This window comes from Manihot esculenta, chromosome 13 (genome assembly GCF_001659605.2).
Source record: "Manihot esculenta cultivar AM560-2 chromosome 13, M.esculenta_v8, whole genome shotgun sequence".
Classification (NCBI taxonomy): domain Eukaryota; kingdom Viridiplantae; phylum Streptophyta; class Magnoliopsida; order Malpighiales; family Euphorbiaceae; genus Manihot; species Manihot esculenta.
In genome coordinates, this window is record NC_035173.2 from 6231047 (window position 1) to 6256459 (window position 25413).

Below are 25413 nucleotides of genomic sequence, written 5' to 3' on the forward strand. Positions count from 1 at the left end.
AGCACGAAACTACCAAATACTTGGATTAACTATTTTGGATTAAGTAGAAAGTAGGTCCAAAAGTTATTTGGGTCAGTTTGGACCGGACTGTTACACTATATGAGATGCCATCCGGCTTTGGCTCTTCCTCTTTTGGCGAAGTCGGTCGCTTCAACAAGTCTCTACTTTTTGCTCCAAGCGCCTCGATGTTGGTCTGCGAAGCTGGCTACTTCTTTACGAGCCTATGAATTTCAGCAATCATATTCAGATTACTCCTTATTCATTCTTCACGTTGGATCGATTCATTTGATTGTCCTTGTTTATGTTGATGATCTAGTTATCGCAGGAAATGATCTTTCCACTGTCCGAAAAATCAAGGAGTACTTGAGCCGCTGTTTCCACATGAAAAACTTGGGAAAACTGAACTTCTTCTTGGATCTCGAGGTAGCCCGCATCGTAGAAGGTCTTTTCCTATGTCAGTGTAAATATGCCTTAGATGTGATTTCTGACGTCGGATTACTGGGTTCCAAACCGGCTGCCACTCCTCTTGAACAAAATCATAAGGTGGCTCTTGCGGGTGCTAAATTCAATGCTCCTACTTCCTATAGGTGCTTGGTGGTCGCCTTATTTATCTCATCATTACTCGGCCCAAATTTTCCTACTGTGTGCATATCCTTGCACAATTCATGCAACGATCACTGCAGGTTCATTGGGAGGCAGCTCTCTGAGTAGTCCATTATCTCAAAGGCCAACCTGACTAGGGTATCTTGATGGGTGCCAATTGTAATTTTACCTTGACCGCTTACTGTGATTCTGACTAGGCTAGTTGCCTTTTGACCCACAGGTATCTCACATGCTATTCTGTTCTTTTAGATGACTCTCCCAATTCTTGGAAAACTAAGAAGCAACTGACAGTGTCTCATTCTTCCGCTAAAGCTGATACAGGTCCATGACCACTGCCGCCTGTGAACTTAAATGGTTGAAAGGCCTCCTAATTTCTCTTGGTGTGTCTCATTCTATGTCTATGCAATTGTATGTGATAGTCAAGCTGCTCTGTATATTGCGGTCAATCCTGTTTATCACGAACGCACCAAACATATCTAAGTATACTGCCACTTTATTCGTAATAAAAAATTCTCTGTGACAACATTCGCACAGCCTACGTTCGCAGTTACGTGCTGCCGGCTGATATCTTCACCAAGGCCTTGGGCAAAAATCAATTTCATTTTCTCCTTTACAAGTTGAGCATTCAAAACTTTCATGCTCCATCTTGAGAGGGTATCAGAAGTAATCTGTCGATTAGACGTCCTGATGGTCCGACCTGTCGACCAGTGTTGATCAAACGTTCCGAGGATTTGACCTTTTAATAACCTTCCGACCTATCTGACATCTGAACGACCTACCGAGCTGTACCGTCCTGTCTAACGTCTTGACGACCTGCCAATCTGTACCGATCTATTTGACGTCTTGACGACCTGCCGATTTGTCGTGGTTTAAGGCTTTTTTTTTTTTCTCCGATAAGTAATATAAACGATTTAATTTGTATAATATAGGAAATTTAGCTTGTAATGTATAGGAAATTTTGTATTTTTAAATTTTCCTAAACGGGAGTGCACATGATATATATATTGTCAGTTTATTTTTTTTCCAAAGACATCAATTTAATGGAATTACATAAAATTTGAGTTCAAATAATATGTTTTAATTTAATTAAATAAATTTATATACAATTTTTTTTTCCCAAAGATGTGCAATTTAATTGAATCACATAAACCTTGGGTTCATCGGATTCGAATTGGTGAATTGAACCGTACCCCCAAAAACCCATCGGAGGCGGGTCTATAGCAAGCGGCCACTGCTCGCTGCAACTTCATTCCTCCAGTTCCCATGTTCTCCTGTGTAAAACAATTAAAGATCTTAAACCCTGGCCTGCGGCTCGCAGCCTACCAGCTTCGATATGCCAGAAACGAAGCCGGTCAAAACAGGCGCCGCTCCAAGTCCCCAGCCTTTTCAGCGAAAAAGACCGACCAGAAATCTCAGTGGTGGATAGTCGACGGCGAGATGCACGAGATTGGCGATCACGTGCCTCCACGCGAGCGCTTTGTTATTCCAAGAGATAACGTCCCCAACCGGCGCCGTAAGCAGCTCAGAGAGCAGTTCATGCGCCGTACACGCCTTGTTCTCAAGGAATCCGTGAGTTTTCAATTTTCATCTCTTTCTCTATCTCATTTTGTAGGATGTGGCGTTGTTTTCCTTTTGGTTTATTAGATTAGCAATTTTGTTATTCATAGTAAAGTGAGCTTGCTTTTGCTAATAGACGTTGTTGAATGAATGAAAGAGGTGTATTAAGAACGATTTTGCACACAGAACTGTAATGGAAGTCTCTCTAGCACTAGCGCTAGGAATTGTGGTGGCACCCATTGACTCATTTTTAAGATATGTAAAAGGAGATTGAAGCGTCTTCACTAAGGGGCCAATCTCCGTCATTGCCTAGAATTTGTTGAAGAACTATTGATCATTTACTCTCTTCCAGTTCATTTCTTATAAATTGGAACTAGGATAGGTATTCTAGGAGGAAGAATTTCATGTCTGCTGGTTGAGTATAAGTTTTTAATGGAGGATTAACTGGTTTTGTATCCTTGTATATTTATTGTGCTTGAAGGAGCATGAGCCTTGGTGCAAAAGATATTTGGAATTGTATCAGGAACTTCGAGAAAATTGGGAAAGGCTGTACTGGGATGAGGGCTACTCTAAAAAAATTGCCCAAGACCATGCCAACTACGATTCTGCTGAGGATGATGATCAAGATTTTAATCCATATAGGTTTGTTGAAGGAAGTTTCTACCCTCTTGCTATTCCAATCCCTCTCTAGATATTTTGTTACTGCATTTCATTTTTCATGCTCTAGTACATGATTATACATGTAATATGTAATGATCATATATATTGGAAAAGGGAATGCCAAAGGAAATGCTTAGCTTTGTTTGCAGATGTTGGACTTAATAAATACACTTTTTTTTATGGTGGAGTAAACTAGAAGGTTATGTGTGCAGGATAAGCTAGATCTTATTGTCAGTTCTTAAAACAAGTAAATGAATAAAAAGATACCTCCTTATATACACAAAAAGCTAAAACCTACTTGCTGCCACGAAAATTGTGGATTTGGCTTTTAAATAGTTAGAAATTCATAACATGTTCCTGACAATTTACAAGTGGAAGCCAAGTGAAAATCATATATATGGAAGCATGGAAGTTAAATTGCCACAATGAAAACAAGAGCTTGTTCTCTCTCTCTCTCTCTCTCTCTCTTGCATCGGGGTGGGGAGGGGTTGGGGGATCCAATAGAAGCCTGTTAAAAATTTCATAGTAATATCTTATATTTTATATTAAATGTTATTATTATTATTATTATTATTATGTTTTTGGGAAAAGGGTGGTGGGTTGAGTTGGGCCATGTGCTTGAAAAGTTATGAATAATTAAAACTTTAGCTGTTTATAACAAAGTCACATGTTTTGACTAGAGTTGCCTAATAATTTTTTGTTTTTATTGCAGGAGCAAGAGACTTGAGCAAATGAAGGTATGAACTCAGACGATATTATTTTTTTTATTTGAGCTATACTTGGTTAGGATGAAGTAAATACATTTATATGATATTAATTTGTTCTAGCAGATATAGCTGACTCTAACTATATTGGGATTGAGGTTGAATTAAGTTTTTGTTTTAGCTGATGGACTTTGGAATAAAAAAAGGATTGGTTGTGAGGTATTTATAATTGTATAACAATTTAGTTCAGTTGTTCCCTATTTGTATTAAATTAATTCAATGTCGTATTTTGCAAACAGTGAACTTCTACAAGTTTGCCAGGAATATTGCTATATTAGGAAGCATACTTATGAATGGATTTGTATGCTTGTAAATATTGAAAATTGAGTAATGTTGGAGATCATACATTTGTTATGTTATTTACATGTATGATCTTATACTTTACCCCCTCGTTTGGAATGAATGATTTTATAAGCAAAGAATTCAAATGAATTCTTGCAAAATCATTCATGATTTCATCTCTATATATGATGAAAAATTTTCAAGTTAAAAAATTTTGAATTCTTTTATTCCAAATAAGAATTTTGCAAGAAAAGAATTCAATTGAATTAAATTCTTACAAAATTCTTGATTCCAAATGGACAGTACAAGATATTTGAAAGTAATTGATACTTTTACCTTTGGAATGTTTGTTTTTGTTGCTGATTGGAGTTTGGATGCAGGATGAAGGTTTTGGGAGAAATAGGCAAGATGATACATGGGATAAGGTTAATCAAATTCGGGACAAATTTGAATATGATAGAAAGAAAAGAATGGAAGAGAAAGGTAAGTTCAATGGGCATAGCTTTTTTATGTTATGGTTTCTTAATTTTTAATGTAGATTCTTTGGCAAAATTGATGACAGAGTCACACTTATATCTGTCTAAATAACTGAAATACTTAATGACAGTTTGAAATTGATATCTTTTGCTGGTCAGTTAGTCAGTCCAAGACTGCCTCTAATGAGCTTAGTATGATAGCTTTAGTACACAACAGCCAGGTTTACGTGTGCATGTGTAATGTCTACTTGAAGATCACCTGTATCAATTCACCTTAAACCTTTTTGTTTTTTGTGGAGTGTGTGGAAGGAGACAGCTTGTGCTTTTAATTCACTATGTATTTTGAGCGAAGTGATGTCTACACAGAAATGAATAGCCAATCCTAACCAGTTTAGGTTTAAGACTTAGCAGTTGCTGCATTTTGAGCGAAGGGGAATTTTCAGTGTGAAGTACAATTATTCACTTTTGCACTCCATTATATGTTAATTTTTTGGTACATCACTGACTTATGGTACCACTGGTACAATAACTTTTGGAAGTGCGGATTAAGAGTTTTTTGGCATTGATTAATGTGCTGAATGATTTGTTTTCTTTGCATAGATTTCAAGATTTTATTAATAGATTCTTATAAAAGCTATGGTAATCCTGAGTTGATAAATAGTTTATTTATTCAGGGGAAACAAAACCACAGGTTGAAAGAAAGAAGATCCTTGATACTACCTTTAAGGACTGAATTCTTTTATTGAGAAAACTAATACTACCTGATTTACAAAAACATGGCAATACTGTGTCAAGTACAAAGGAGTGGTGTCCTGTAGGGCTGGGTTGAGTGAGAACAATTTCCATTTGACCGTGTGAAGGACTGTTTCTTTTTTCTTCTGCATTTGGTTGTATAGTTTTCTCAAACTTCTATTTGTATTCATTGTTGTCCATTCATTGAACAACTAGGCATAGCTGATTCTGCTTGATTTTTATTTTATTCAAATCTCATGACTGCAGCTCCCATATACTTGTGTTTTCAATGCAGCATTTGCTCCAATGAACAGAGGAATACCTTCAGAGTTACCTGGTCCAAATTTCCGGAACCAGCCATTTGACACCCAGAGATATTTTGCTGATGAGAGGGACTGAATGATATTGTCCTTGAAATTTAATTGTGAAGTCCCTAAGAGCTCAGGGAGTACCATAATGGAGATACGCTGGAAGAGCTTTTGTCTTTTGGCTCTTGAAAATTGTGGCTACCCTCTGATTGATGGTTGTTTCAGTGAAGCCAGTGCAAAAGCATATCTGATAATGCTAGGATGATGTAACATTTTTAACCTAGTTGTAGTTTAGTCAGTAGGTTGGCTGATAATCTCCATGTCAAATAAAATTTCTTGAAGATATTACTTGTAATCAATTTAAAGCATGATTTATACCGTGCACAGCTTGATCTCTCCTTAAGTTGGAAGATACTAATACAGGAAATGTCTAACCTCGACATTTCATTTGACAATTGACCTGCGGGATCTTCAAATTACTCCCATTTTATTCATCAAGAGAAATGATTCTCTTAATAGAAAATATAGTTACTTCGATGTAGAACTTAAATCTATCATGTACCTTTATTGTCTTGTATTACCTGATGAGTTGCATACCATTTAATTTATCTCATCTTCAGTCCTTGCATTGTTGCTGGAGAACCTGGGTGCAAGTTTAAGATGAATAGTAGGGTTTCATGGAGTTTATTTTTCAGGGTACTTTGCTGGTCATATTAGCAGAGACGAAATGAGGAAGTATTCGAAAGTTCTTGCCAATCTGTCCATGGTATTATTGCTTCTTGTGTTAACCAGGCTGTGGAATTTGCTGTATTATGATTGCGATAGAACCTACAGCATTCTAGCTGTTCAAGTGTCATGGGTTCCTCCTTTACTGTCATGGGCGTTTTTGAACGCAGATAGTGCGGTTAAGTCGCACTCTGTTGTCGCTCTTGATCTTGGTGGTGGGTTGTTGAGGGATGGCTTGGGTTATTGGCTAGAAGGTTTTAGTATGAATACCGAGAGGTGTTCAAAGCTATTGTGGACTCATGGGCAACGTAACGTGGTCTTGACCTGGATTTTCGTAAAGGATTTCATGAAGGCTGAGTTCAGTGTGATAGCAGTGTGCTGCAACTGATTAATGGGATTATGTTCCTTCTAGCGGATCAAGAGTTTTTGCTAGTTTTATATGGTCAATTTCACGAGTAGTTTTATAGTGAAAGGTTATTTCCTGCGACACAATTGCATGATATGTCAAAGAAATGAGACAACTAAGGGTAACTATAATCTAAAAGAAAAAATAATTATTTTGAAAACATGAACATGTTTATTATGATTTTACCATCCTATATAAATAAATTCACATAGAAATCAGCATGTTAGAAGTATAATTTCCCCTGTTTCATAAAGGAAGTGGACAGCTAAGGATGTCCGTGCAGATTTATTAACTAATTTCGCTGTCAACCTTTCTCTACAATTTTTTCAGACTGAAAAAAAGAGGTTCAAATCGTTTGAGTTCTCCCATGACCCTCTGTTTCGCAGATGGTTTTTTCAGGTAATAAAAGATTGTTCAATGTTTAAAATTGAGAGGGAGTGTGAGTTTTTAAATTAAAATTCTTAAAAGCTTTTAAAAATCTTTAATTTCAACCGTGGATGGAAAAGATTTTAAATCTTATTTCTTTTCAAACATTAAAAAATTATTAAGATTAAAAAATCATGAGAAATTTTACCATATAAAAACTATATCTTACAAAACTTCACTTCATTTTATCTCCTTTCAAATAAAATGTTAATTTTATTATTCTCGTTTGTTGGGCGTGGCTCCTCCTAGTCCTTTCTAAGAAAAAAAGCCTTCTTTTTTTTGAAGCAAGAGGGAAAGGAAAAGACAAACCTCCAATTTAAAATACTCAAAATCCAATATATATATTTTTAAAAGGGAGAGTAGAAATACTCAAAATTCAAAATGCTTGGAGTTAACAAATGTAAGCACAGTAAAGCTGTAAAAAGAAAGGAACACTGAGTATTACGGATAGCACCACCTTCAAAAACCAGCCTGATTTCAATCAGGCCGGCGCCAAAAACCCTCTCTCTCATTACTCTTTAACTCTACCAACGCTCAACTAATTGATCGCCGATAAACAATCGAAATGAGCGGAGCTCGATTGTGCTCTTTGCTCGTTGAATTGGGATATGAAGGTGCTGATACATTGGACCCTGACAGCTTCGAATGGCCCTTTCAATACGACGATGCTCGCCCCATCCTCGACTGGATCTGCTCCAGCCTCCGCCCCTCCAACGTCCTTTCTCTCTCCGAACTCTCCCAGTTATTAACCTACTCCCTCTCTCATTTATTTATTATTTTTTTCAGAATTCGTTCGTATGCTCTAGAAGATCTGCCCAGAGGAACAATTATCTCTGTAATTGCCTTCAATTCGGTAACTGTATCAAATGATATTTATGTTGTCGATTAATTCTTGCCTTGTGAATTATGTTCCAGGTATGAGCAGTTTCTGCAGGAAGGGAGGCTACTGGAGGTAAAATTCTCATGCTTCTTACTTAAAATTTTAATATTAGAATGTCTTTTATATAAATTCCCTTCATATTTGTAATGGCATAGAGCGCAGTGAGGGTAGGTCATTACAAGTATGCTCAAAGACCAAATCCCATGACACAATTGACTCTTCTTCATTTACTGTATCACTCACCAAGTGGGCTATTTTTATGGTGTTATGCACTCTTTCCTATCTTTGATCTAAGTTTGATGGATGCTCTAAAGCAAGTACCTTTTGTTTTTTAAGAAATAAAGTGAATATATCATATGACTGGACAGGGGGAAGATTTAGACTTTGCTTATGATAGCATTTCAGCCTTTTCTTCTGGTAGAGACAATCAGGAAGCAGTTTTTGGATCTGAAGAAAGTTTAAAAGATATACGGTAATTTTCATTTCAGTCCCTCATGTTTCTCTTAGAGCTTATTGCAATTAAATTGTATTATGCTATTCTCAGTTTGATGATATTGGAAATTGTTTTGACATAGTAATCCGTTAGTGATTTTGTCTTTTAATTTTTGGTCTTCCTTCTATAATCTTCATGTAAGTTGCGTAGCAGTTGAGGAAGGGGCCTGAGAGAGAGTGGTAGCTAGTGTGCATGATGTTTGAGTTTTGGTTCATGTTTCATGTCATATTTCACTGCTTGCAAAACACATTATTGATGAATTATTAAACTAGAATGAATGTCAATAGAGTGAAATCTGCAATATTATCTTCCGGATTTGGCTTTCATTGGAATTCTTTGCAATTAGATGCACTTCTTCATTTTTCTTTTCATATTCAGCTGAGGAAGAAATTTGTTTAGTCAACATGCTGCTCTCATTTTGGCGTAAGGAAATTTTAGAATGAGGTTAAGATACTGATTCTGAGATTTTGTGGATGCTGGTTTGTAGCTTTGACGCATGTTATCTGTGTTTTGGACTCTCAATTCGATCAGTTTTTGTTTCTATGGAAAGAAAATCTGGTTTTTGGATACAATATAATGGTGTTAAGCATGATAAAGTTTTTACTTCCAGTGTTGTGCACTTTTTTTTTGCTTAAGGTGAAGTCAGAATTTTGAAGTAAGAGAATTGAAGCATTTTGTAGTTGTGGATTATACCATTTTGTGTCATGATTAAGGTTCTCAAGGACTCAAACCGCTATCAATAAATAGTTTTAACATTCAAGCTTGATCTTATATTTTAGCATTTTCTTCCAGTACTTATGGATCTCTATTCACTTTTAGGGATGCAACTCTGGCATATAAAAGTGAAGCTTTAGAGTTGCAGAGACAGCTCAGGTATCTACAGTCTCAATTTGACATGCTCACTGGCCAGGCATCGGCTTTGATTCAAGGGAGACGGGCTCGAGTTGCTGCAACATCTACTGTCAATGGACACCTTACATCAATAGATGATAGTCTTTCTGCACGAAATTTACGGGTATGGAAATAAAAGAAATGCAAAATCTATAGCTGTGTAGTTAAAATACTCTCTTTCTGAGTTGGGTGTTTCCTTATTTATTGCTTCTATGCCCAAACTTTTCATCAGATGAGACTGCTAGTAGCAAGTTGCTTCTCATTTATTTCCTTTTTTTAAAATTCTCGTGTAGATGAATGAAGTTCTTGGAAGGATTGCATCTACAGCACAAGAGTTGGCTCATTATCACTCTGGGGATGGTATTATTTTCCTTTTCATGCTTACACTTCTCACATTCACCATTTGACATTTACCACTGGTGTTGCTGTTTTTTCCTTTAGTTTAAAGCATATTATATTGTGTGAGAAATGTGAACTTTACAACCCAGTTTTTTTATTTGGAAACACAATAGGTTTAGTTTGGTCCAATTAGTAAATAGGATAAACACGGGCAACTTAAAGTTAGAGTCTTTTTGGTCAGATATGATTATTGGTGTATAATTTAGTTTCTTCTGTATAATTTTACCTGGTAGACATGGGACTTGTTGCGACTCTTATTATGGTGACATGTGGTCCACATTGCCATTATTATCTCCTCTCTCTATCAGCAATAGCAAAGTGTTAAAATAAAAACTGGGGTGTAAACACTGTGTATAAGATGTGCATGGTTGGAAATATCAAAAAGAACGGCAAATAAAACTTAAGATCCAAGACAACGGTCAAAGCACTATTCTTAGGCAGAGTTTTGCAATTAGTTATGACTTATGATGTCAAGCATGCAAAATTCATCAAATCCAACTCCACTGTTCCTAAAAAGTGGGATTCACTCACATGCAAACACATGCATGAAGAAAAATATCTTTTGATTTTTCCTTTTGGTGACACTAGCATTTTGTTTCTGCAGAGGATGGCATTTACTTAGCTTACTCTGATTTTCATCCATACTTGCTTGGAGATTCATCCTGTATAAAGGAACTAAATCAGTGGTTTTCTAAGCAGTTGGACACGGTATGCAGAAAACTTTCATTATCTAGGATATTTGAAGCCATTTTGTTCTCCATATTGGTTCTGGTAGAAACTGAAGTTGGCTAAATTTGGATAAGAAATTTATCTGAACCAGAGGGGTGGTGTAGATAAAGTTTCCATTGAGTGTTTCTCATTTCTAAATGATTTCAAATGGAAGCATAGTCTTAGTTATGCTAATGTTATATCTGTAATCTCTTTGAATGCAAATATCATATTTTTAGAAAATAAGAAGAAAATTGAGTATTTTTGCATTTCTTCTTTTCTGCTTTGGTGTTGTTCCCTACAGTATTAATACAAATAATGTTGTATGCTTGCAATATCTATTACTTGGCTATAATCTCAATTGTGCAGGTGCAGCTGCATCGCTCCTTTTTTCAGTTCTATGTTTAGGGCCATATGCATAGTCTATAGATAATTGTTTATCAATGAATATCATTCTTATTTATCTCTCATCTTCTTTGTTAATAATTGAAAGTTTTAGATGTGCTCATTCTTCTAAATTGCCACATTGCATCGTTCTTCACTTGGACATAACCATACTATCTCAAACACCATTAATTGGTGCAGATGATAAATTACAAGGATGTGATGATATTATGGTGGTTGTCACCTTTTTATGCTGCGCTTTATTTCGGCTTGGAACTAGCTATGCTTGATTTAGCTGGGGTTAAAACTTTCATTAGTGTTATTATTCTGTAGTGTACTCAGCTCAATATATTCTATACAACCTTTTCTACTATCTCCAACATTAAGCAACATGTTCCATACCCTGATAATTCTGACTGAGATTATAAAAATATTATTGCAATCATAGTGTATCTTGGATATTATTGCAATGGTAGTGTTAATATATTGCTATAATCAGGGTCCTTTTCGGCTTGTTGCTGAAGAGGGAAAATCAAAATGTTCATGGGTGAGCCTTGATGACATCTCAAATATTTTAGTAAGAGGTACTCTTCCCTTTTGCTTTTGTACCTTTAGCTTAAGTTGTTTCTTCCCTTTCTTGCAATTTTGGTGTATATTTTACCCCCAGCATGAATATATTAAAATTTGAGTACATGAGTGTTGAAACATGAAAACAGATGTTCTAGGTATTAATAGAAACACATGCAATACAGCTAATGTAGTGAGATGTTATGGCAGAGCCACAACCAAACATGAAAACAGGGAAAGTGAAGAAGAAGAAGAACAGAAATAGGAAGAAGAAAGATATTCTGATATTATCAATCAATGACTCGTATCTTTACATTGTGGTTCGCAATCAGACATTAGATCAGGATCAAAATAATACCCAATTTATTCTTCCAGTAATAAAACTACCTCTATTTTCAATTACAACTAACTGTGACTTTACTATTTAACCTATGACAAATTGGCAACTCCAACTTATTAACAACCCATCTCAACTAACTAATCAATCTTCATGTCTTAGCTCAACTTTACTTTGATAGCTACTGCCATCTTCCTTGCCACAGCTAGCTGGCTTAGTTACAAGACATTACCCTCCCCTGCAAGCTCGTTCTTTCCTCTAGAATGAAAATGGAAGTCGCTGCCATTCATTACAAGAATTCTGATTTCAAGCACAATCAATGGCTTGCAATGTCCAAACTCAAGAATCAACAGTTGAACTTCATACGTCAATTGGACTCTGTTGTTAAAACAGTGATTTTTTGGCCTCTTTTTTTCACTTAATATATTTAGGAATGTGCAGGTGCCAATAAGTAAATGCTGCCTTCTTTTCCTCTGCTTTCTCCAAATCTCAAATTCCTATTCTTTGAGAATAATGCATTTGTTGAATGCCATTTCAATACAAAACCACTGCTAACTACTAACAAAATTTTCTTTTTCTTCCTCAAAATTATCCTCACCTATAAGAAAATTCTTGCTTCAAGCTTTGTATATTGAAACTGACATTTCTACAAATATCTTGAAGGCACCCTTTATCCATTGACTGAGAATCATAACCACCTTCTATTTGTTCCTTTTCTTTATATATTTCGTTAACATAACAAGACCCTAGACCTTAGAGTCACTCTCAATTATTTTGGCAGAATTGGAAATTGAGAAAAGAATGAGCTCAACTTAGATGTGATAATTCTTCCAGTAATATAACTACTATTTTCAATTACAACTGACTGTTGACTTTACTAGCTAATGAACCAATGGTTAATTGACAACTCACAGCTTATTAACAATCCAGCTCAACTAACTAATCAATCTTCACCTCTTAGCTCAACTTAGATTTGACAGCTACTGCCATCTTCCTTGCTACAGCTAGCTGGCATAGTTACAACATGAGATGATCCTGCTGTCCTTGTGGTATTAGACTGATGCAATTATGTTGATAATTGCAATTTGATATCCTTGATGTGAACATGCATGAGCATCAGATTATTTATTATGACACTGACCAAATTATTTGGTTTTTAATGTGTCAGACTTAGAACAATCTCATCACCAACGTGTATCTGAGTTGCAACGGCTTCGATCCATGTATGTATTTTTTCCATAATCTTTTCAAAATTAATATTCCTCCAAAACTTCCTTTATATTTTTTTTTTGGTTCATATAATCTCTGAAAATATATTCATTTTCTTGATAATGGGATCTGCACTACCAATTAACAGGTTATGATTGTGGAGGTTTTAAATTAGTGTAGGATAGTTTTTCAGTTCCATCCAAGGTGATACAAATTTTAGGCGTTGCAAATCATTCTTGTCAAAGAAACTAAAGATTGGAAGTTTTCATCTTTAATGCTCAGTGTAACTTGACTTCCCTTAAAAAGTTTATTTTACAGGAAGTGTATAGGTTGGACATCGGTTTATAAGTACTTATATCTGGAATTAGTAGTTAAGTAGCATATCATGATGCTATTCCAAGTGTTTGCCAATTTATTCAGCTTCTCCCTCTCTCTCTCTCTCTCTCACACACACACACACACACAAATGCACGTGCATGGAGTGCTGGGCATGATTTTCGTTTTTGATTATATGATCATGCTGTCTATGTTGGGTCAGTGGAAAAAAAGTTTGAGGCTAATTGTTGGAGGCCTTTCTCTGGGTTGCTACTTTGTTCAAGTCAATTGTGGAAATAAGCTGTTAACTAAATTGACAGATTTGGAACAAGTGAAAGACAATGGGTTGAAGCTCAGGTTGAGAATGCTAAGCAGCAAGCCATTCTCATGGCACTTAAATCTCAAATAACTTCAGATGAAGCTCATATTCATCTTGATCTTCACACTCTCAGGTAAAAGTTTTCATCTTTCAAACTGTCTCATTTTTTCTTTAGCTGAAACTTCTAGTTTTTTACAGCTTTGTTCATACTTCAAAAGTCATTAGGAAATATTATTTTGAGTTTTTATGAATTGCATGTAAATTTTGAAACACAACCTTCTTTTATATAGTTCTAGTGACATGGGAAACAAAGTGGAATGTGCTGCTATAACAAACATGTCTTTTTGAAGTACTTAATGACATTTTAAATTTATTCTATTGCCAAGTGAAATTATTAAATCTGAATCTTTCTCTTATATCTACTTAAATGTTTCTTAAATAATAGGTCAAAACAGGTTATCCTGCATATGATAAAGTGATATCTACTGCTTTTGTAAATGTCATTTAGAATCTTGCTACTTTTGTCTTGTCAATGGCTCAAATCCTTCCATGATACTGAAAGACAAATGGTTACTACTAGTTTAATCGCTGTATGCTGAAAATGAAATTTTGCTTATTATTTGGAGTTCTCATAATTAAGAAATGAGTTCATGTGAAATTTCGCTGTATACTGACACCATAGTGAATTCAGGTCATGTAAGTGCTTTTAGTCATCAAACCATTCATGGTTTCTTGTTAATATTTCAGCTTAATAGTTACAAAAATCTTGGCATTCAATTTTACGTCCATTTTATTCGAATTTAAACTAGTAAGGAAGATCTAACCATTCATTAACATGTTCCCAGCTATCTCTAAACTTCTATGGGTTCTCTGTTGTACTTCTAAAAGAATTCCCCCCATCTAATAAAATAACCATTTAATTGAAAGTTCTAAAAGAATCCCCCCCCCCATTTAATACAATAACCATTTAATTGAAAGTGAATAAGAGTGACATAATAGCTTCCATTCGGACATTCCCCAGTTCTATTTTGAATGATGGTAGCTTTTTTGTCCCACAAGGATAATACTTATATCCTTAATCCTCTTGAAAAATTTGGCTTGATTTTGACATGTTTTTGTGAGGCTGGATATTCTAGTTCCTTGGCTCACATGCACAAACCTGCAACCTCATGCTTGCTGATTAAACCTTATGAACTTCAATATTTCCAATTTTGGTTGCAGATTTTCCTGTTTTCAGAAAGTATTTTAGAAAAATATTCATTTTGGTTGCTAAATATTATACATTTTTATTTAATATAAAATGAGCAGAAGAAAGCATTCTGAACTGGTGGGGGAGCTTTCAAATCTTCATCACAAAGAAGAGAAGTTATTATCCGAGGTATGTACATGTGTGAATTTCCTATTCGATTCCTCTTTCCAGTTGTTTCACAATTATTACCTAAATTATCTCTGAAGCAGTTAGGAATCTGACCAAAACGAAGCTTTTTTGCCCCCAAAGGTCTTTCACAATCTTGATTATTTATTCTATAATGGTCCAAATAGTAAGGTTGGCTATCTTTTGTTGCCTGATATAGTTGCATTAACCTAGAGCTTTGCTAAACTCTTACGTACTCAACATTGGTTATCTTTGCGATTAATTAGACAAAGGCATACTTGGTTATCTTTGTGATTAACTAGACAAATGCATGTTTCAATTGTTGTGGAGCAAAGTAAACCATAGTTCCCTACTGATAGATGATTAATTTGAATGCTTGGTCAATCAACACAAATTATTTACTTAGATGCTTGCAGTTAGATGTAGTTCCCTTTAAAAATATAAATGGAGTTGAAACTTTTCATTGTTATCCGCCTATAAATAACTACCAGTACCTATTTGATAAGCTGTGAACAATAGGATATCCCAAATACAACATGGCCAATGCCACAAAGAGCCCAGCCCCAGGTGTGAGTGGCTGAAGTTGAATATAGTTCTTTGGTGGCAGATTGAAGAGTTATTACAAATGTCCATGCAAACAAGTTGGCCAAATGGCACGTCTAGCTCGTGGTTGTGAGGATTGGAAACAATACACAAGAAAAAGAAGGATGGCTTTAGGTTGATGGTTCTGAAGATTAGGGACATTGTAAATTTGCAATCATAAAGGTGGAAACTTGTAGTGGGGTGGATAACCTTAAGGTTAATTGGTTGCAGCTGGATTGGCCATGTTTAGATGGCAGTAATGAGTCTGTTGTGGAGATTAGTGGTCAATCAAAAAATGATGTGTTTGATGGTTGCGTACTAGGCTATGATTTGAGATGGCTCAACTTGTGAGAAATAAGAAGTTGTTAATGGCTGGAAACATATGGACCAAGTGATGGTCAATGGAAAGTGGGGGGGAGGGGGGAGATAGAGAGGCAGCAGCTGCATGAAGAGGAAAGAAAGAGAGAAAAGTTGGTCACGACAACAGGAGCCAGTCCAATGGTTACATGTGTCTATTCCTTTGCTCAATCACTCGTTTGGGGACGCTGACAATGAATTATATTTCATTATCTTTCCTGGGTTATTATCAGCTCCTTATTTGCATTTATTCTAATGATTCAATCTCAAACTTTCAGACCATTCCGGATCTTTGTTGGGAGCTTGCTCAACTACAAGACACATACATTTTGCAAGGTATTGGGTGACAACTTTCCTGTTTTACAACTGTTGCTGACAGTAATTATTCTTTATTTTATTTTTATTTTTCTGTTGTATTTCTACGAAGCTTTATGGTGTAAATTTATACTCTTGTAGGTGATTATGATCTGAAGGTCATGCGACAAGAATATTATATTAGTCGACAGAAAGTGGTATTGTTGTGAACTTTATGTGTTAATATCTTTTAATTCTTTTCTTCTGCAAATAATAGCTTGCTAGACTATGATGTATAAGGACCCGTACTACAAGTATGCCTTAACCTCCCTTTTCCTGCAGTGCCTGTGTTCCAATTCAGAAGTAATTCTTACGTTAAATTAATGTATTATTTTTGAAAATATACTTCCATTATGTTATGTTAACTTAGAGTTGACATTCATGGAATGGTGCAGTTTGTTAATATTAGTTTATCACGCAAGACTACCAACTTATGCTCTAATATTACAATGATGCTGGAAAAATGTGTAGTTTGAATGTATGTGGATATATTCCACCAAGTTCACAATCTTAATTTCTTGCTGCAGTATATAAATCATCTCATCAATCAGTTAGCAAGGCACCAGTTCTTAAAAATAGCTTGTCAGTTGGAAAAAAAGGACATGCTTGGGGCATATTCATTACTTAAAGTTATTGAGTCAGAGCTTCAAGGGTACCTGTCAGCAACTAAAGGCAGAGTGGTATTATAACCTTAATAATTTATTATATTTTTATTTTAAAGTTTTATGAGAAGATTACTACATCTATCATTTTCTAGATGGCCATTGTCTGGACATTTACTTGTAACGATGCGTATTGGTAGTCAACATTGAGCTCATTTTGGAAAGTTAATGAGTCACTTGTTAGCAAATCAGGGATTGGATTACTCCTGGCCATGGTCTAGTTCAAACTGTGAACTGCACTAGAACTGGTCAAATGGTTCCAGTTCATGAACCAGGCTAGGATTGTTTATTAGGGGGTTGGTTATGGGCCTCCTCTACTTGAAGCTTGAACCAAGACCAAAATCGCTTAATATGAACTACTGGTTTCAAACTGAAAGTGGTCCGATTAAAAATCATTATTTTTTTTCTTTTAAAAAATCATATTGGTTCCCTTTAATTTTGTTGATATGGAGAAAGAAATGATGTATTATTAAACATTAACCTATATCTTATAAATTTATGTACTATAGAATATTCATGTTGTTGTAGTTTAAAAAGTTCCGAACTAGTATCCAACTGGAAATGAATTGAAACCACTTTTGAACCGTGACCTTTTTTGAACTAAAACCACTGGGAACCTTGGAGTCTACTGAACTGGTGTTCCTGCTTGAAACTGATCAGCACTGGCCTATAGCCAGGATTAGATTAGATTAAATTTTTCCTGTGCATGGCTGCTGCAGGTCTGTAGGCATGATTAGGGATAAGACATTATGGTAAATGAGCATGTGCATGCATGCTTTTTAGTTGAATTTTTCCTTTTGTTGGTTGATCATGGAGATCCCTGTTAATGGACTATACTTTTTTCTTTATTAATATTATATAATCATTATAGGGTCGTTGCTTGGCGCTGACTCAAGCTGCATCTGATATACAAGAACAAGGAGCAGTGGATGATCAGGATACTCTTATGCATGGTGTCAGAGACCTTCTAAGCATTCATTCAAGTAAACACCATATACTTTTTGATTCGTGAATTACTTTGTCAGTTAGATTTTGAATGGCGATGAGATTCAGCACTTCTTTTCCTGAAAAAAAAAATTCTTAGATGCTCAAGCTGGATTATCAACATATGTATCAGCCCCAGGCATTGTACAGCAGATTTCTGCTCTTCATTCTGACTTGATGACACTGCAGTCTGATCTTGAAAACGCTCTTCCAGAAGACAGAAATAGATGCATCAATGAATTGTGAGTAACCATATTTTTACTAAAGTATCCAAATAGTCTTCTAAATGTGAAAATTTCTTCTTTCATTCTTTCCTTATTTGTTACGTTTTTTTGTTGGAATTTAACCCCAAAATTACTTCCTTAACAAGTGCTTGCTCTTTTGGTGTTGCAATGTTAGCAATTATGAATTTTTATTAAATATAAAAGTCACGCAAAAATTTCTTGTGCCTGTCACGAGGATAAATATACCTATCCTCAAGAAGTTACATGAGGAGCTTACATGTTCTACAAATACCACCACAGCTTCTTGTTAGATCACTTTTACTTTTGAGAGTGTAGAAAGATAATATTTGTTGTATATCACAATAGAGATTACAACCTATTTATACATGAGAGACGGTATCTAAACAGGAAGGAAAATCAAGCCTATGATTATGCAATCCCTAAGATTAAGTAACTAACTCATCTATCAATATTTACTTCTTATATTAATATATTTACTTACTATAACCTATAACACTCCCCCTCAAGTTGGAGTATAGATGTTAATCATGCCCAACTTGTTACATATATAATCAACTCGAGTTCCATTTAGAGCTTTAGTAAAGATATCTCCTAATTGTTCTCCAGTTCGGATATGTCCTGTTGATGTTATCTTTTGTTGGACCTTTTCACGAACAAAATGACAATCAATCTCGATGTGTTTAGTCCTCTCGTGAAATACTGGATTGGAGGCAATGTGGATAGCTGCTTGATTATCACACCACAACTTAGCAGGCACCGAATTTGTGAACCCAACTTCTTCTAATAGTTGACGTACCCACAAGACTTCACAAACGGCTTGTGCCATGGCTCGATATTCAGATTCAGCACTAGAACGGGAGACCACATTTTGCTTCTTACTTTTCCATGAGACCAAGTTACCTCCCACAAAAACACAATACCCAGTAGTTGACCTCCTATCAACCTTCGAGCCTGCCCAATCAGCATCAGAAAAGCATTCAATATTTGAGTGCCCATGGTTGCCATAGAATAGCCCTCGCCCTGGGGCCCCTTTAAGATAACAAAGAATCTGTCCCAAAGCATCCCACTGGGCAATAGTAGGAGATGACATAAACTGACTTACCACACTCACTGAATATGCAATATCAGGACGAGTCACCGTCAAATAATTCAACTTGCCAACTAATCTTCTATATCTTTCAAGATCTGCAAATGGCTCACTGTCTTCTGTGGTAAGTTGAAGGTTAGGGGTCATTGAGGCACTACAAGGCTTAGCACCCAATTTTCCTGTTTCTGCTAACAAATCAAGAACATATTTTCTTTGAGATAAGAAGATGCCTTTCTTACCCCGCATAACTTCGATTCCGAAGAAATATTTCAATGAACCCAAATCTTTTGTATGAAATTGTGTTTTAAGAAATTCTTTTAGGGATGTGATGCCAGCAATATCACTTCATGTGATAACGATATCATCCACATATACTACAAGCAGAATTACTCCACTATCAGAATTTCTATAAAACACCGAGTGATCACACTTACTCATTTTCATTCCAAACTGTTGGACCACCTCACTAAACCTGCCAAACCATGCCCGAGGACTCTGTTTCAAGCCATAAAGGGATTTTCGAAGTCTACAAACCTTGCCTGACTCCCCCTGAGCAACAAAACCAGGTGGTTGCTCAATATAAACCTCCTCCTGAAGATCACCATGAAGAAAAGCATTTTTAATATCCAGTTGATGCAAAGGCCAATCATGTGTAGCTGCCAAGGAAATAAACAATCGAACAGATGCGAGCTTGGCAACTGGGGAAAATGTATCAGAATAGTCAACTCCATAAGTTTGTGCATAACCTTTGGCCACTAAACGGGCCTTGAGGCGAGCAACAGATCCATCAGGATTTACTTTTACTGCAAACACCCATTTGCACCCAATAGCCCGCTTTCCTGGGGGTAAGGACATCAACTCCCAAGTACCATTAGTGTCAAGGGCCATCATTTCCTCTTCCATTGCAGTACACCAACCAGGATGGGACAAAGCCTCAATAACAGTTTTGGGAACTGAAATAGAATCTAAAGCAGTGGCAAAACAACGAGAAGAAGAGGATAATTGATCATAAGAGACACAAGCTGAAATAGGATAAGTGCAAGTACGTTTACCTTTGCGAAGAGCAATGGGCAAATCCAAATCAGACAGTGAAGGATCAGTGGGAACAGGATCTGTCGACGAAGAAGTAGGTAGCGGAGCGGAGTCAGAGTCCTCTAAGTGTCTGGAATACACAAGAAAGATGGGAGGGCGACCAGGCACATGAGCGAAAGGCATAGGAGTAGTCTGAGGAGACAGAGAGCGAACAGTGTATAACAAAAGGTCATCTTCCTCACCTTGGGCGTTATAAACAGAGGATGGTGGAAAAAACGGAGTGGACTCAAAGAATGTTACATCTGTAGACACAAGATACCGATTCAGATCAGGAGAAAAACAACGATACCCTTTTTGACGTCGAGAGTAGCCAAGGAAGACACATTTGAGTGATTTGGGATCCAATTTAGTAACCTGTGGACGAACATCACGAACAAAACAAGTACACCCAAAGATATGTGGCTCAATAGGAAACAAAGATTTAGTGGGAAACAAAATATTATAAGGGATATCATCATGAAGGATGGAGGAAGGCATGCGATTAATCAAAAAACAAGCAGTGGATACAGCATCAGCCCAAAAACATTTAGGTACTTTCATTTGGAATAAGAGGGCTCTGGCTACTTCAAGAATATGTCGATTTTTTCTTTCGGCAAATCCATATGATCGGTAGAATTACCTGACATATGATCGGTAGCCCCAGAATCAATAACCCATTTGGAGGATGAAGACACAAGACATGCAGTAGAGTTACTTGACTCGGCAATTGCAGTGATAGAGGAGGAATTAGAGGATTTCAGAGATGCCTGGTATTGGGTGAATTGTGCACTCATCTTCAGATATCAAAATCCCCTGATCTGAAGGGGCCTCAACTGCCATATGCGCCATTTGTGTGCGCTGATTCTTATTCTGTAGTTTTTGACATGTCTTCTTAGTATGTCCTGGTTCGCGGCAGTAATAACAAATGATTCCTCCTGAGTCAGAAGTAGAACCTGTTTCCCCAGAATTCTGAGATCTTTTACCAGCATTAAAACCTCCCCTTTGACCACCTCTATTATTCTGTCTGCTACTGTCATTGCGGCTAACAAGGGCACTAGTGGGGTGTGAAAGAATTGGAGATTCTATACGCAATAACCTAGTGAACACATCATGTAACGATGATATTTCAGAGTCAGAAAAAATTTGAGATTTAGCTGTCTCAAACTCTGGAGGGAGACCTGCAAGAAAGCTCATAACTGCCATTTGCTCTCGTTGAGCTTGTTGAGTTTTCACATCTGTACTAAAGGGCATCAATACATTAAGTTCTTCATAAACTCTTTTAAAATCCGTAAAATAGGATGTCAAAGTTATCATTTTTCTGGGCTCGATAAAACGCCTTACACACATCATAAATACGGAAAATATTCCTTTTGCCAAAATACAAAAATTCCAAATACTCCATTAATTCTTTAACAAATTCACAGTGATTAATAAGACTAATCACCTCACTATGAATAGAATTTCGAATCTGCAGAAACAAACGGGCATCATCCCTCATCCAATCTCTACGAGTTTCATCAGTTGGAGGATCCTTGGTAAGATGATCATCCATTGCAATACTTCGTAAATAAATACAGATAGTCTTGCTCCAGTCTAAAAAATTAGATCCATTTAATTTGTGTTCCGTGATTTTAGTCATCACAGGAATCACATAAGTTACGGTGGTTTTAACTTCAGTCATCAGAACAACCAACCCAAAACAATCAAAATAGCAAAGGATCAGAAGAACAGTACCCGTGAACAGTACCGACAAACAGTACCGTGAACAGTGTCGATGAACAGTACCCGTGAACAGTGCCGATGAACAGTACCAAATAAAACACCTCCACCCAACACCCGAGCGGCAAACAAACCTCAGATCTGACAAGGGGTCGGTGTGGCGACTCCAGCGATAGTGAGATCCAAATGTTACCCTTTATGGATAATCCAAATGAATGGAGCCCTAAATCTCCAAAAAAATTTTAAAACTTTACGAGAGAGAAAAGAGAAAAAAAATCTCTACGAAAAAGACTCTGATACCATGTAGAAAGATAATATTTGTTGTATATCACAATAGAGATTACAACCTATTTATACATGAGAGACAGTATCTAAACAGGAAGGAAAATCAAGCCTATGATTATGCAATTCCTAAGATTAAGTAACTAACTCATCTATCAATATTTACTTCTTATATTATCATATTTACTTACTATAACCTATAACAGAGAGATCTACTGTTTGTTTAATAAAGTAATTTTAATTGACAATGAACTGAAGGGGAAAAATGATGGAGTTTGAGTTTTTACTTGTGGATGTGCGCCTAAACACATTCAAGTGTAATGTGATTTTTATCTGCATCTAAGTCTCATGTTACAGACCTTATGTTTTATTTCTTTTAACCCTAACAAGGTTATTATTCAAGCTCAATAGTATATGCATGCATGTATTTATAAATGAAGGTTAATTGATGCATGGTGTGGGGGGGGGGGGGGGAATACGTGGCAGAAAGAGACTATGCTTCTGATTATGCCATGAGTTAGTTGGACGCTTGTATGCTGAGTGTGGCATTTGTTCTTTACTATTGTGTTTTAGAGCTAGAGGATAGTGATTGTTATGGTTTACAGTGTACGCGATTGGAAGACAGGTGAATATTAAGATGTTTCAGTATATAAATCATTTGATATTTTTTGGACTTGACATTACAAAACGTTTGGCATATCAGCTGAGAAACAATTACAATTGTTGGTATTTTTAAATCATGACTATTAATAGTGATGTTAAACACAAATTTAACAGATTCTCGTTTTCTTTTTTATCTGCTTGTCTGTTTTAGGTGCATACTTATTCAGAGTTTACAGCAATTACTATTTGCATCTTCAACAACCGCGCAGCCAATATTGACACCACGTGTATGACTACATCATCACTTTATTACTGCCTGCAGTCTCTGTTACTTGCACTTGTTTTTATTCATTGGTTTTTGTTTCTGCATGTTTTTGGTTGTTTAGGCTTTTATTACTCTTATATCAGAAGTTTTCATGATTCAATAATGAATTTAGAAGATCAGTAATTGTCCATTTTGTCATTCTTATTTCTGATATGCTAATTTGTGACATGTTTCTTCACTTTCTACCACGTCATGCATACAGCTAGTCTAACTGTGGGCTTATAAACTTCCCCTTCAACTTAGCTGGTAGTTTGTAATGACATTGGACTTGTCACATTTCTTCGCATCATCATCCTGCTTTAATTCTCTGGTTGATATCTGCCTCATTTTTACCATCTGTTATGATGGGCATGGGTATTTAAAATATGTACTTTTGTGGAACATTTTTGCAACAATGCTAACCCCACTTTGCTTATACTCTTTCCATTGGCTGAAAGTGATGTGCATATAATTGGTTCAGTTATACTTAATTTAAATTCTTTATTGGGATTCCAAATTAAATAATAATTTTGAGCTGTGATGAAGTAATATCTTCCAGTTTGTTTAATGAATTTGCTCATGATATCTGAAAACTTTGATCTAATGCTTGAGGCTTTTAGAACCAAATTGATTTTGAGCTAGGGAATTTACCTGCATTGAAAATAATGATGTCTAACATAAATCTTGAATGCCGACATGTTTATCTCATAGGATTCATGTGTGGGGTCTACTTTAAAATTTCACCTTGGACTTGGAGGCTTGGAGAAACATAACTACCTGGCTTTGTTTGGAAATTTGGTTTCTACCCTTGCAAGACTCCTAACAGTTCTTGTTATGATTCTACAGTGGTTTTAGAACTGTTGCCTTTGAGGAGAGATTGCCTTCATGTGTTTGGTTCTAGAAAGGGATTTGTGGATGATACATGGATTTACTTGAAATGATTGGAATAGTTGGTAACATTTTTTCAGCAAGTTATGGGTTTAGAAATTTCCCACTAGATTATCACATCTGATCTTTTTTTTATTCTGTTGTATATTCACCTGTCATGCTCATTTTATCCTCCTGTGTGTGATTCTTCTGTACTCTAACTTGGTATATTTACTCCATGATGTATGCTGCTACTCTTTTAGCCATTGATGAAGGAGCTTGATGAAATGGAAAAGATAAATGCAAAGCTCTCTGCTGCAGTGGAAGAGGTCACTCTTGAACACTGTAAAAAGAATGAGGTAACGTTAAACTGACTACCATGTTTTAATTGGTTAGTTTCTTCCAATGATTGAAACTATGCACTGGTGGACTCCTGCCATGATCTGCTTGTGTGCTTATTTGAATGTTATATTGGTAATGAGAGCAACTCACAGGCTCTTCTTATCATCCGCCTCAAAATTTTGGAACTGAGATGCATCTCCTTACCAGGCTAGTCTAAATTAAATTAAATTGCCGAACTCCAAGTTTGGGTGGTGTTCTCTAGCAGTGTCCATGATTACTAAATTGCACGCTTGGATGTAAGGAATTTGAAGATAATAACGGCTGGATATGTCTATCATCTTGTTTATAAAAGCTGAAAGAAATTTCAAAGAAACAGAAGAGATCACGATGTCAGTTCTTAGGCCAACATGGTAGCATGGCTGTGTGCATATACACAATCAATGCGCCTGTGATTGCTTTAAAAGGCAGCCTGTGCAGTGAAATTGCTCTATTCTCTCCATGTATAGCTAATTAAGCTGTGTGAAGATATGAAGCACAATTCTTCAATAATGCTGTTATTCTTTTCTGTGTACTAGTTGCTGAAATGCAAACTGAAATCCTCATAAACATTCTTTATGCCATGTAGATTGTGAAACATCATTCGCAGGAGGTTGGGCTTCAAAGGCGTGTTTTTGTTGACTTCTTCTGCAACCCTGATCGTTTGAGAAGCCAAGTTAGAGAATTGACTGCACGAGTTAGAGCTTTGCAAGTTTCATAACCCATTCACTTCATTTATGTAGTTAAATTCTTTTTTTTTTTTTTTTTTTTTTTGTGGGGGGGGGGGGGGGGGGTTCTTTTCTCCCCGACCAACCAATGCACAAAGAGACTACTGAATCACTGCATGTAGAGTTGTCAATGTGGCCATTGTAAAGGGTATTGTAACTGCTGTTCCCAGCTTGTGTTGTTTACAAATGCCAAATATAAACTTGACGTACTAATATTAACCTTCTATTTAAACCACTGTTAAGCTGGCTGCAAACTCCAAAGCATCTCTGCATTATAAAATATGCATGCAGATATCTATGCTGCCCACAATTCCCCAGTAGAGGAAATCTCCTTCTTGGCTGCCATGCGCCCATCGGCTCGTCCTTTCAGTAG

The 25413-nt window shown here is 36.3% G+C and overlaps 2 protein-coding genes across 4 annotated transcripts; both read left to right on the plus strand.

Annotated features, from left to right (window-relative positions):
* The first annotated feature begins 1729 nt into the window (after nucleotides 1-1729).
* Nucleotides 1730-5768, plus strand: LOC110628992. 2 transcript variants are annotated; one of them, XM_021775818.2, is made up of 5 exons: nucleotides 1730-2172; nucleotides 2642-2802; nucleotides 3533-3557; nucleotides 4247-4349; nucleotides 5370-5768. In XM_021775818.2, the coding sequence occupies exons 1-5, from the start codon at nucleotides 1867-1869 to the stop codon at nucleotides 5471-5473; spliced, it is 699 nt and encodes a 232-aa protein (XP_021631510.1). In that variant the 5' UTR covers nucleotides 1730-1866; the 3' UTR covers nucleotides 5474-5768. The 2 variants fall into 2 exon arrangements, with proteins under 2 accessions (XP_021631510.1, XP_021631511.1); XM_021775819.2 differs by lacking the exon at nucleotides 5370-5768 and adding an exon at nucleotides 5017-5362.
* Nucleotides 5769-7301: 1533 nt separating this feature from the next.
* LOC110630182 (AUGMIN subunit 3) lies at nucleotides 7302-25275 on the plus strand. Of its 2 annotated transcripts, XM_021777539.2 has the most exons (18): nucleotides 7303-7681; nucleotides 7856-7892; nucleotides 8189-8292; nucleotides 9133-9328; nucleotides 9498-9564; nucleotides 10208-10311; nucleotides 11195-11279; nucleotides 12768-12822; nucleotides 13444-13575; nucleotides 14751-14820; nucleotides 16035-16092; nucleotides 16213-16268; nucleotides 16638-16790; nucleotides 17644-17755; nucleotides 17857-17998; nucleotides 22975-23050; nucleotides 24198-24293; nucleotides 24902-25275. In XM_021777539.2, the coding sequence occupies exons 1-18, from the start codon at nucleotides 7506-7508 to the stop codon at nucleotides 25031-25033; spliced, it is 1851 nt and encodes a 616-aa protein (XP_021633231.1). In that variant the 5' UTR covers nucleotides 7303-7505; the 3' UTR covers nucleotides 25034-25275. The 2 variants fall into 2 exon arrangements, with proteins under 2 accessions (XP_043805513.1, XP_021633231.1); XM_043949578.1 differs by lacking the exon at nucleotides 16638-16790 and having other exon boundaries at nucleotides 7302-7681.
* The last annotated feature ends 138 nt before the right edge of the window (nucleotides 25276-25413 follow it).

Coding starts and splice junctions, on each gene's coding strand:
- LOC110628992 (XM_021775818.2), top strand. CDS start 1,867: ATGTTCTCCTGTGTAAAACAATTAAAGATCTTAAACCCTGGCCTGCGG. Junction 2,803..3,532: donor CAAGATTTTAATCCATATAG/GTTTGTTGAAGG, acceptor TTTTTATTGCAG/GAGCAAGAGACTTGAGCAAA. Junction 4,350..5,369: donor GAAAAGAATGGAAGAGAAAG/GTAAGTTCAATG, acceptor TTTTCAATGCAG/CATTTGCTCCAATGAACAGA.
- LOC110630182 (XM_021777539.2), top strand. CDS start 7,506: ATGAGCGGAGCTCGATTGTGCTCTTTGCTCGTTGAATTGGGATATGAA. Junction 12,823..13,443: donor TTGCAACGGCTTCGATCCAT/GTATGTATTTTT, acceptor CTAAATTGACAG/ATTTGGAACAAGTGAAAGAC. Junction 14,821..16,034: donor AAGAGAAGTTATTATCCGAG/GTATGTACATGT, acceptor TCAAACTTTCAG/ACCATTCCGGATCTTTGTTG.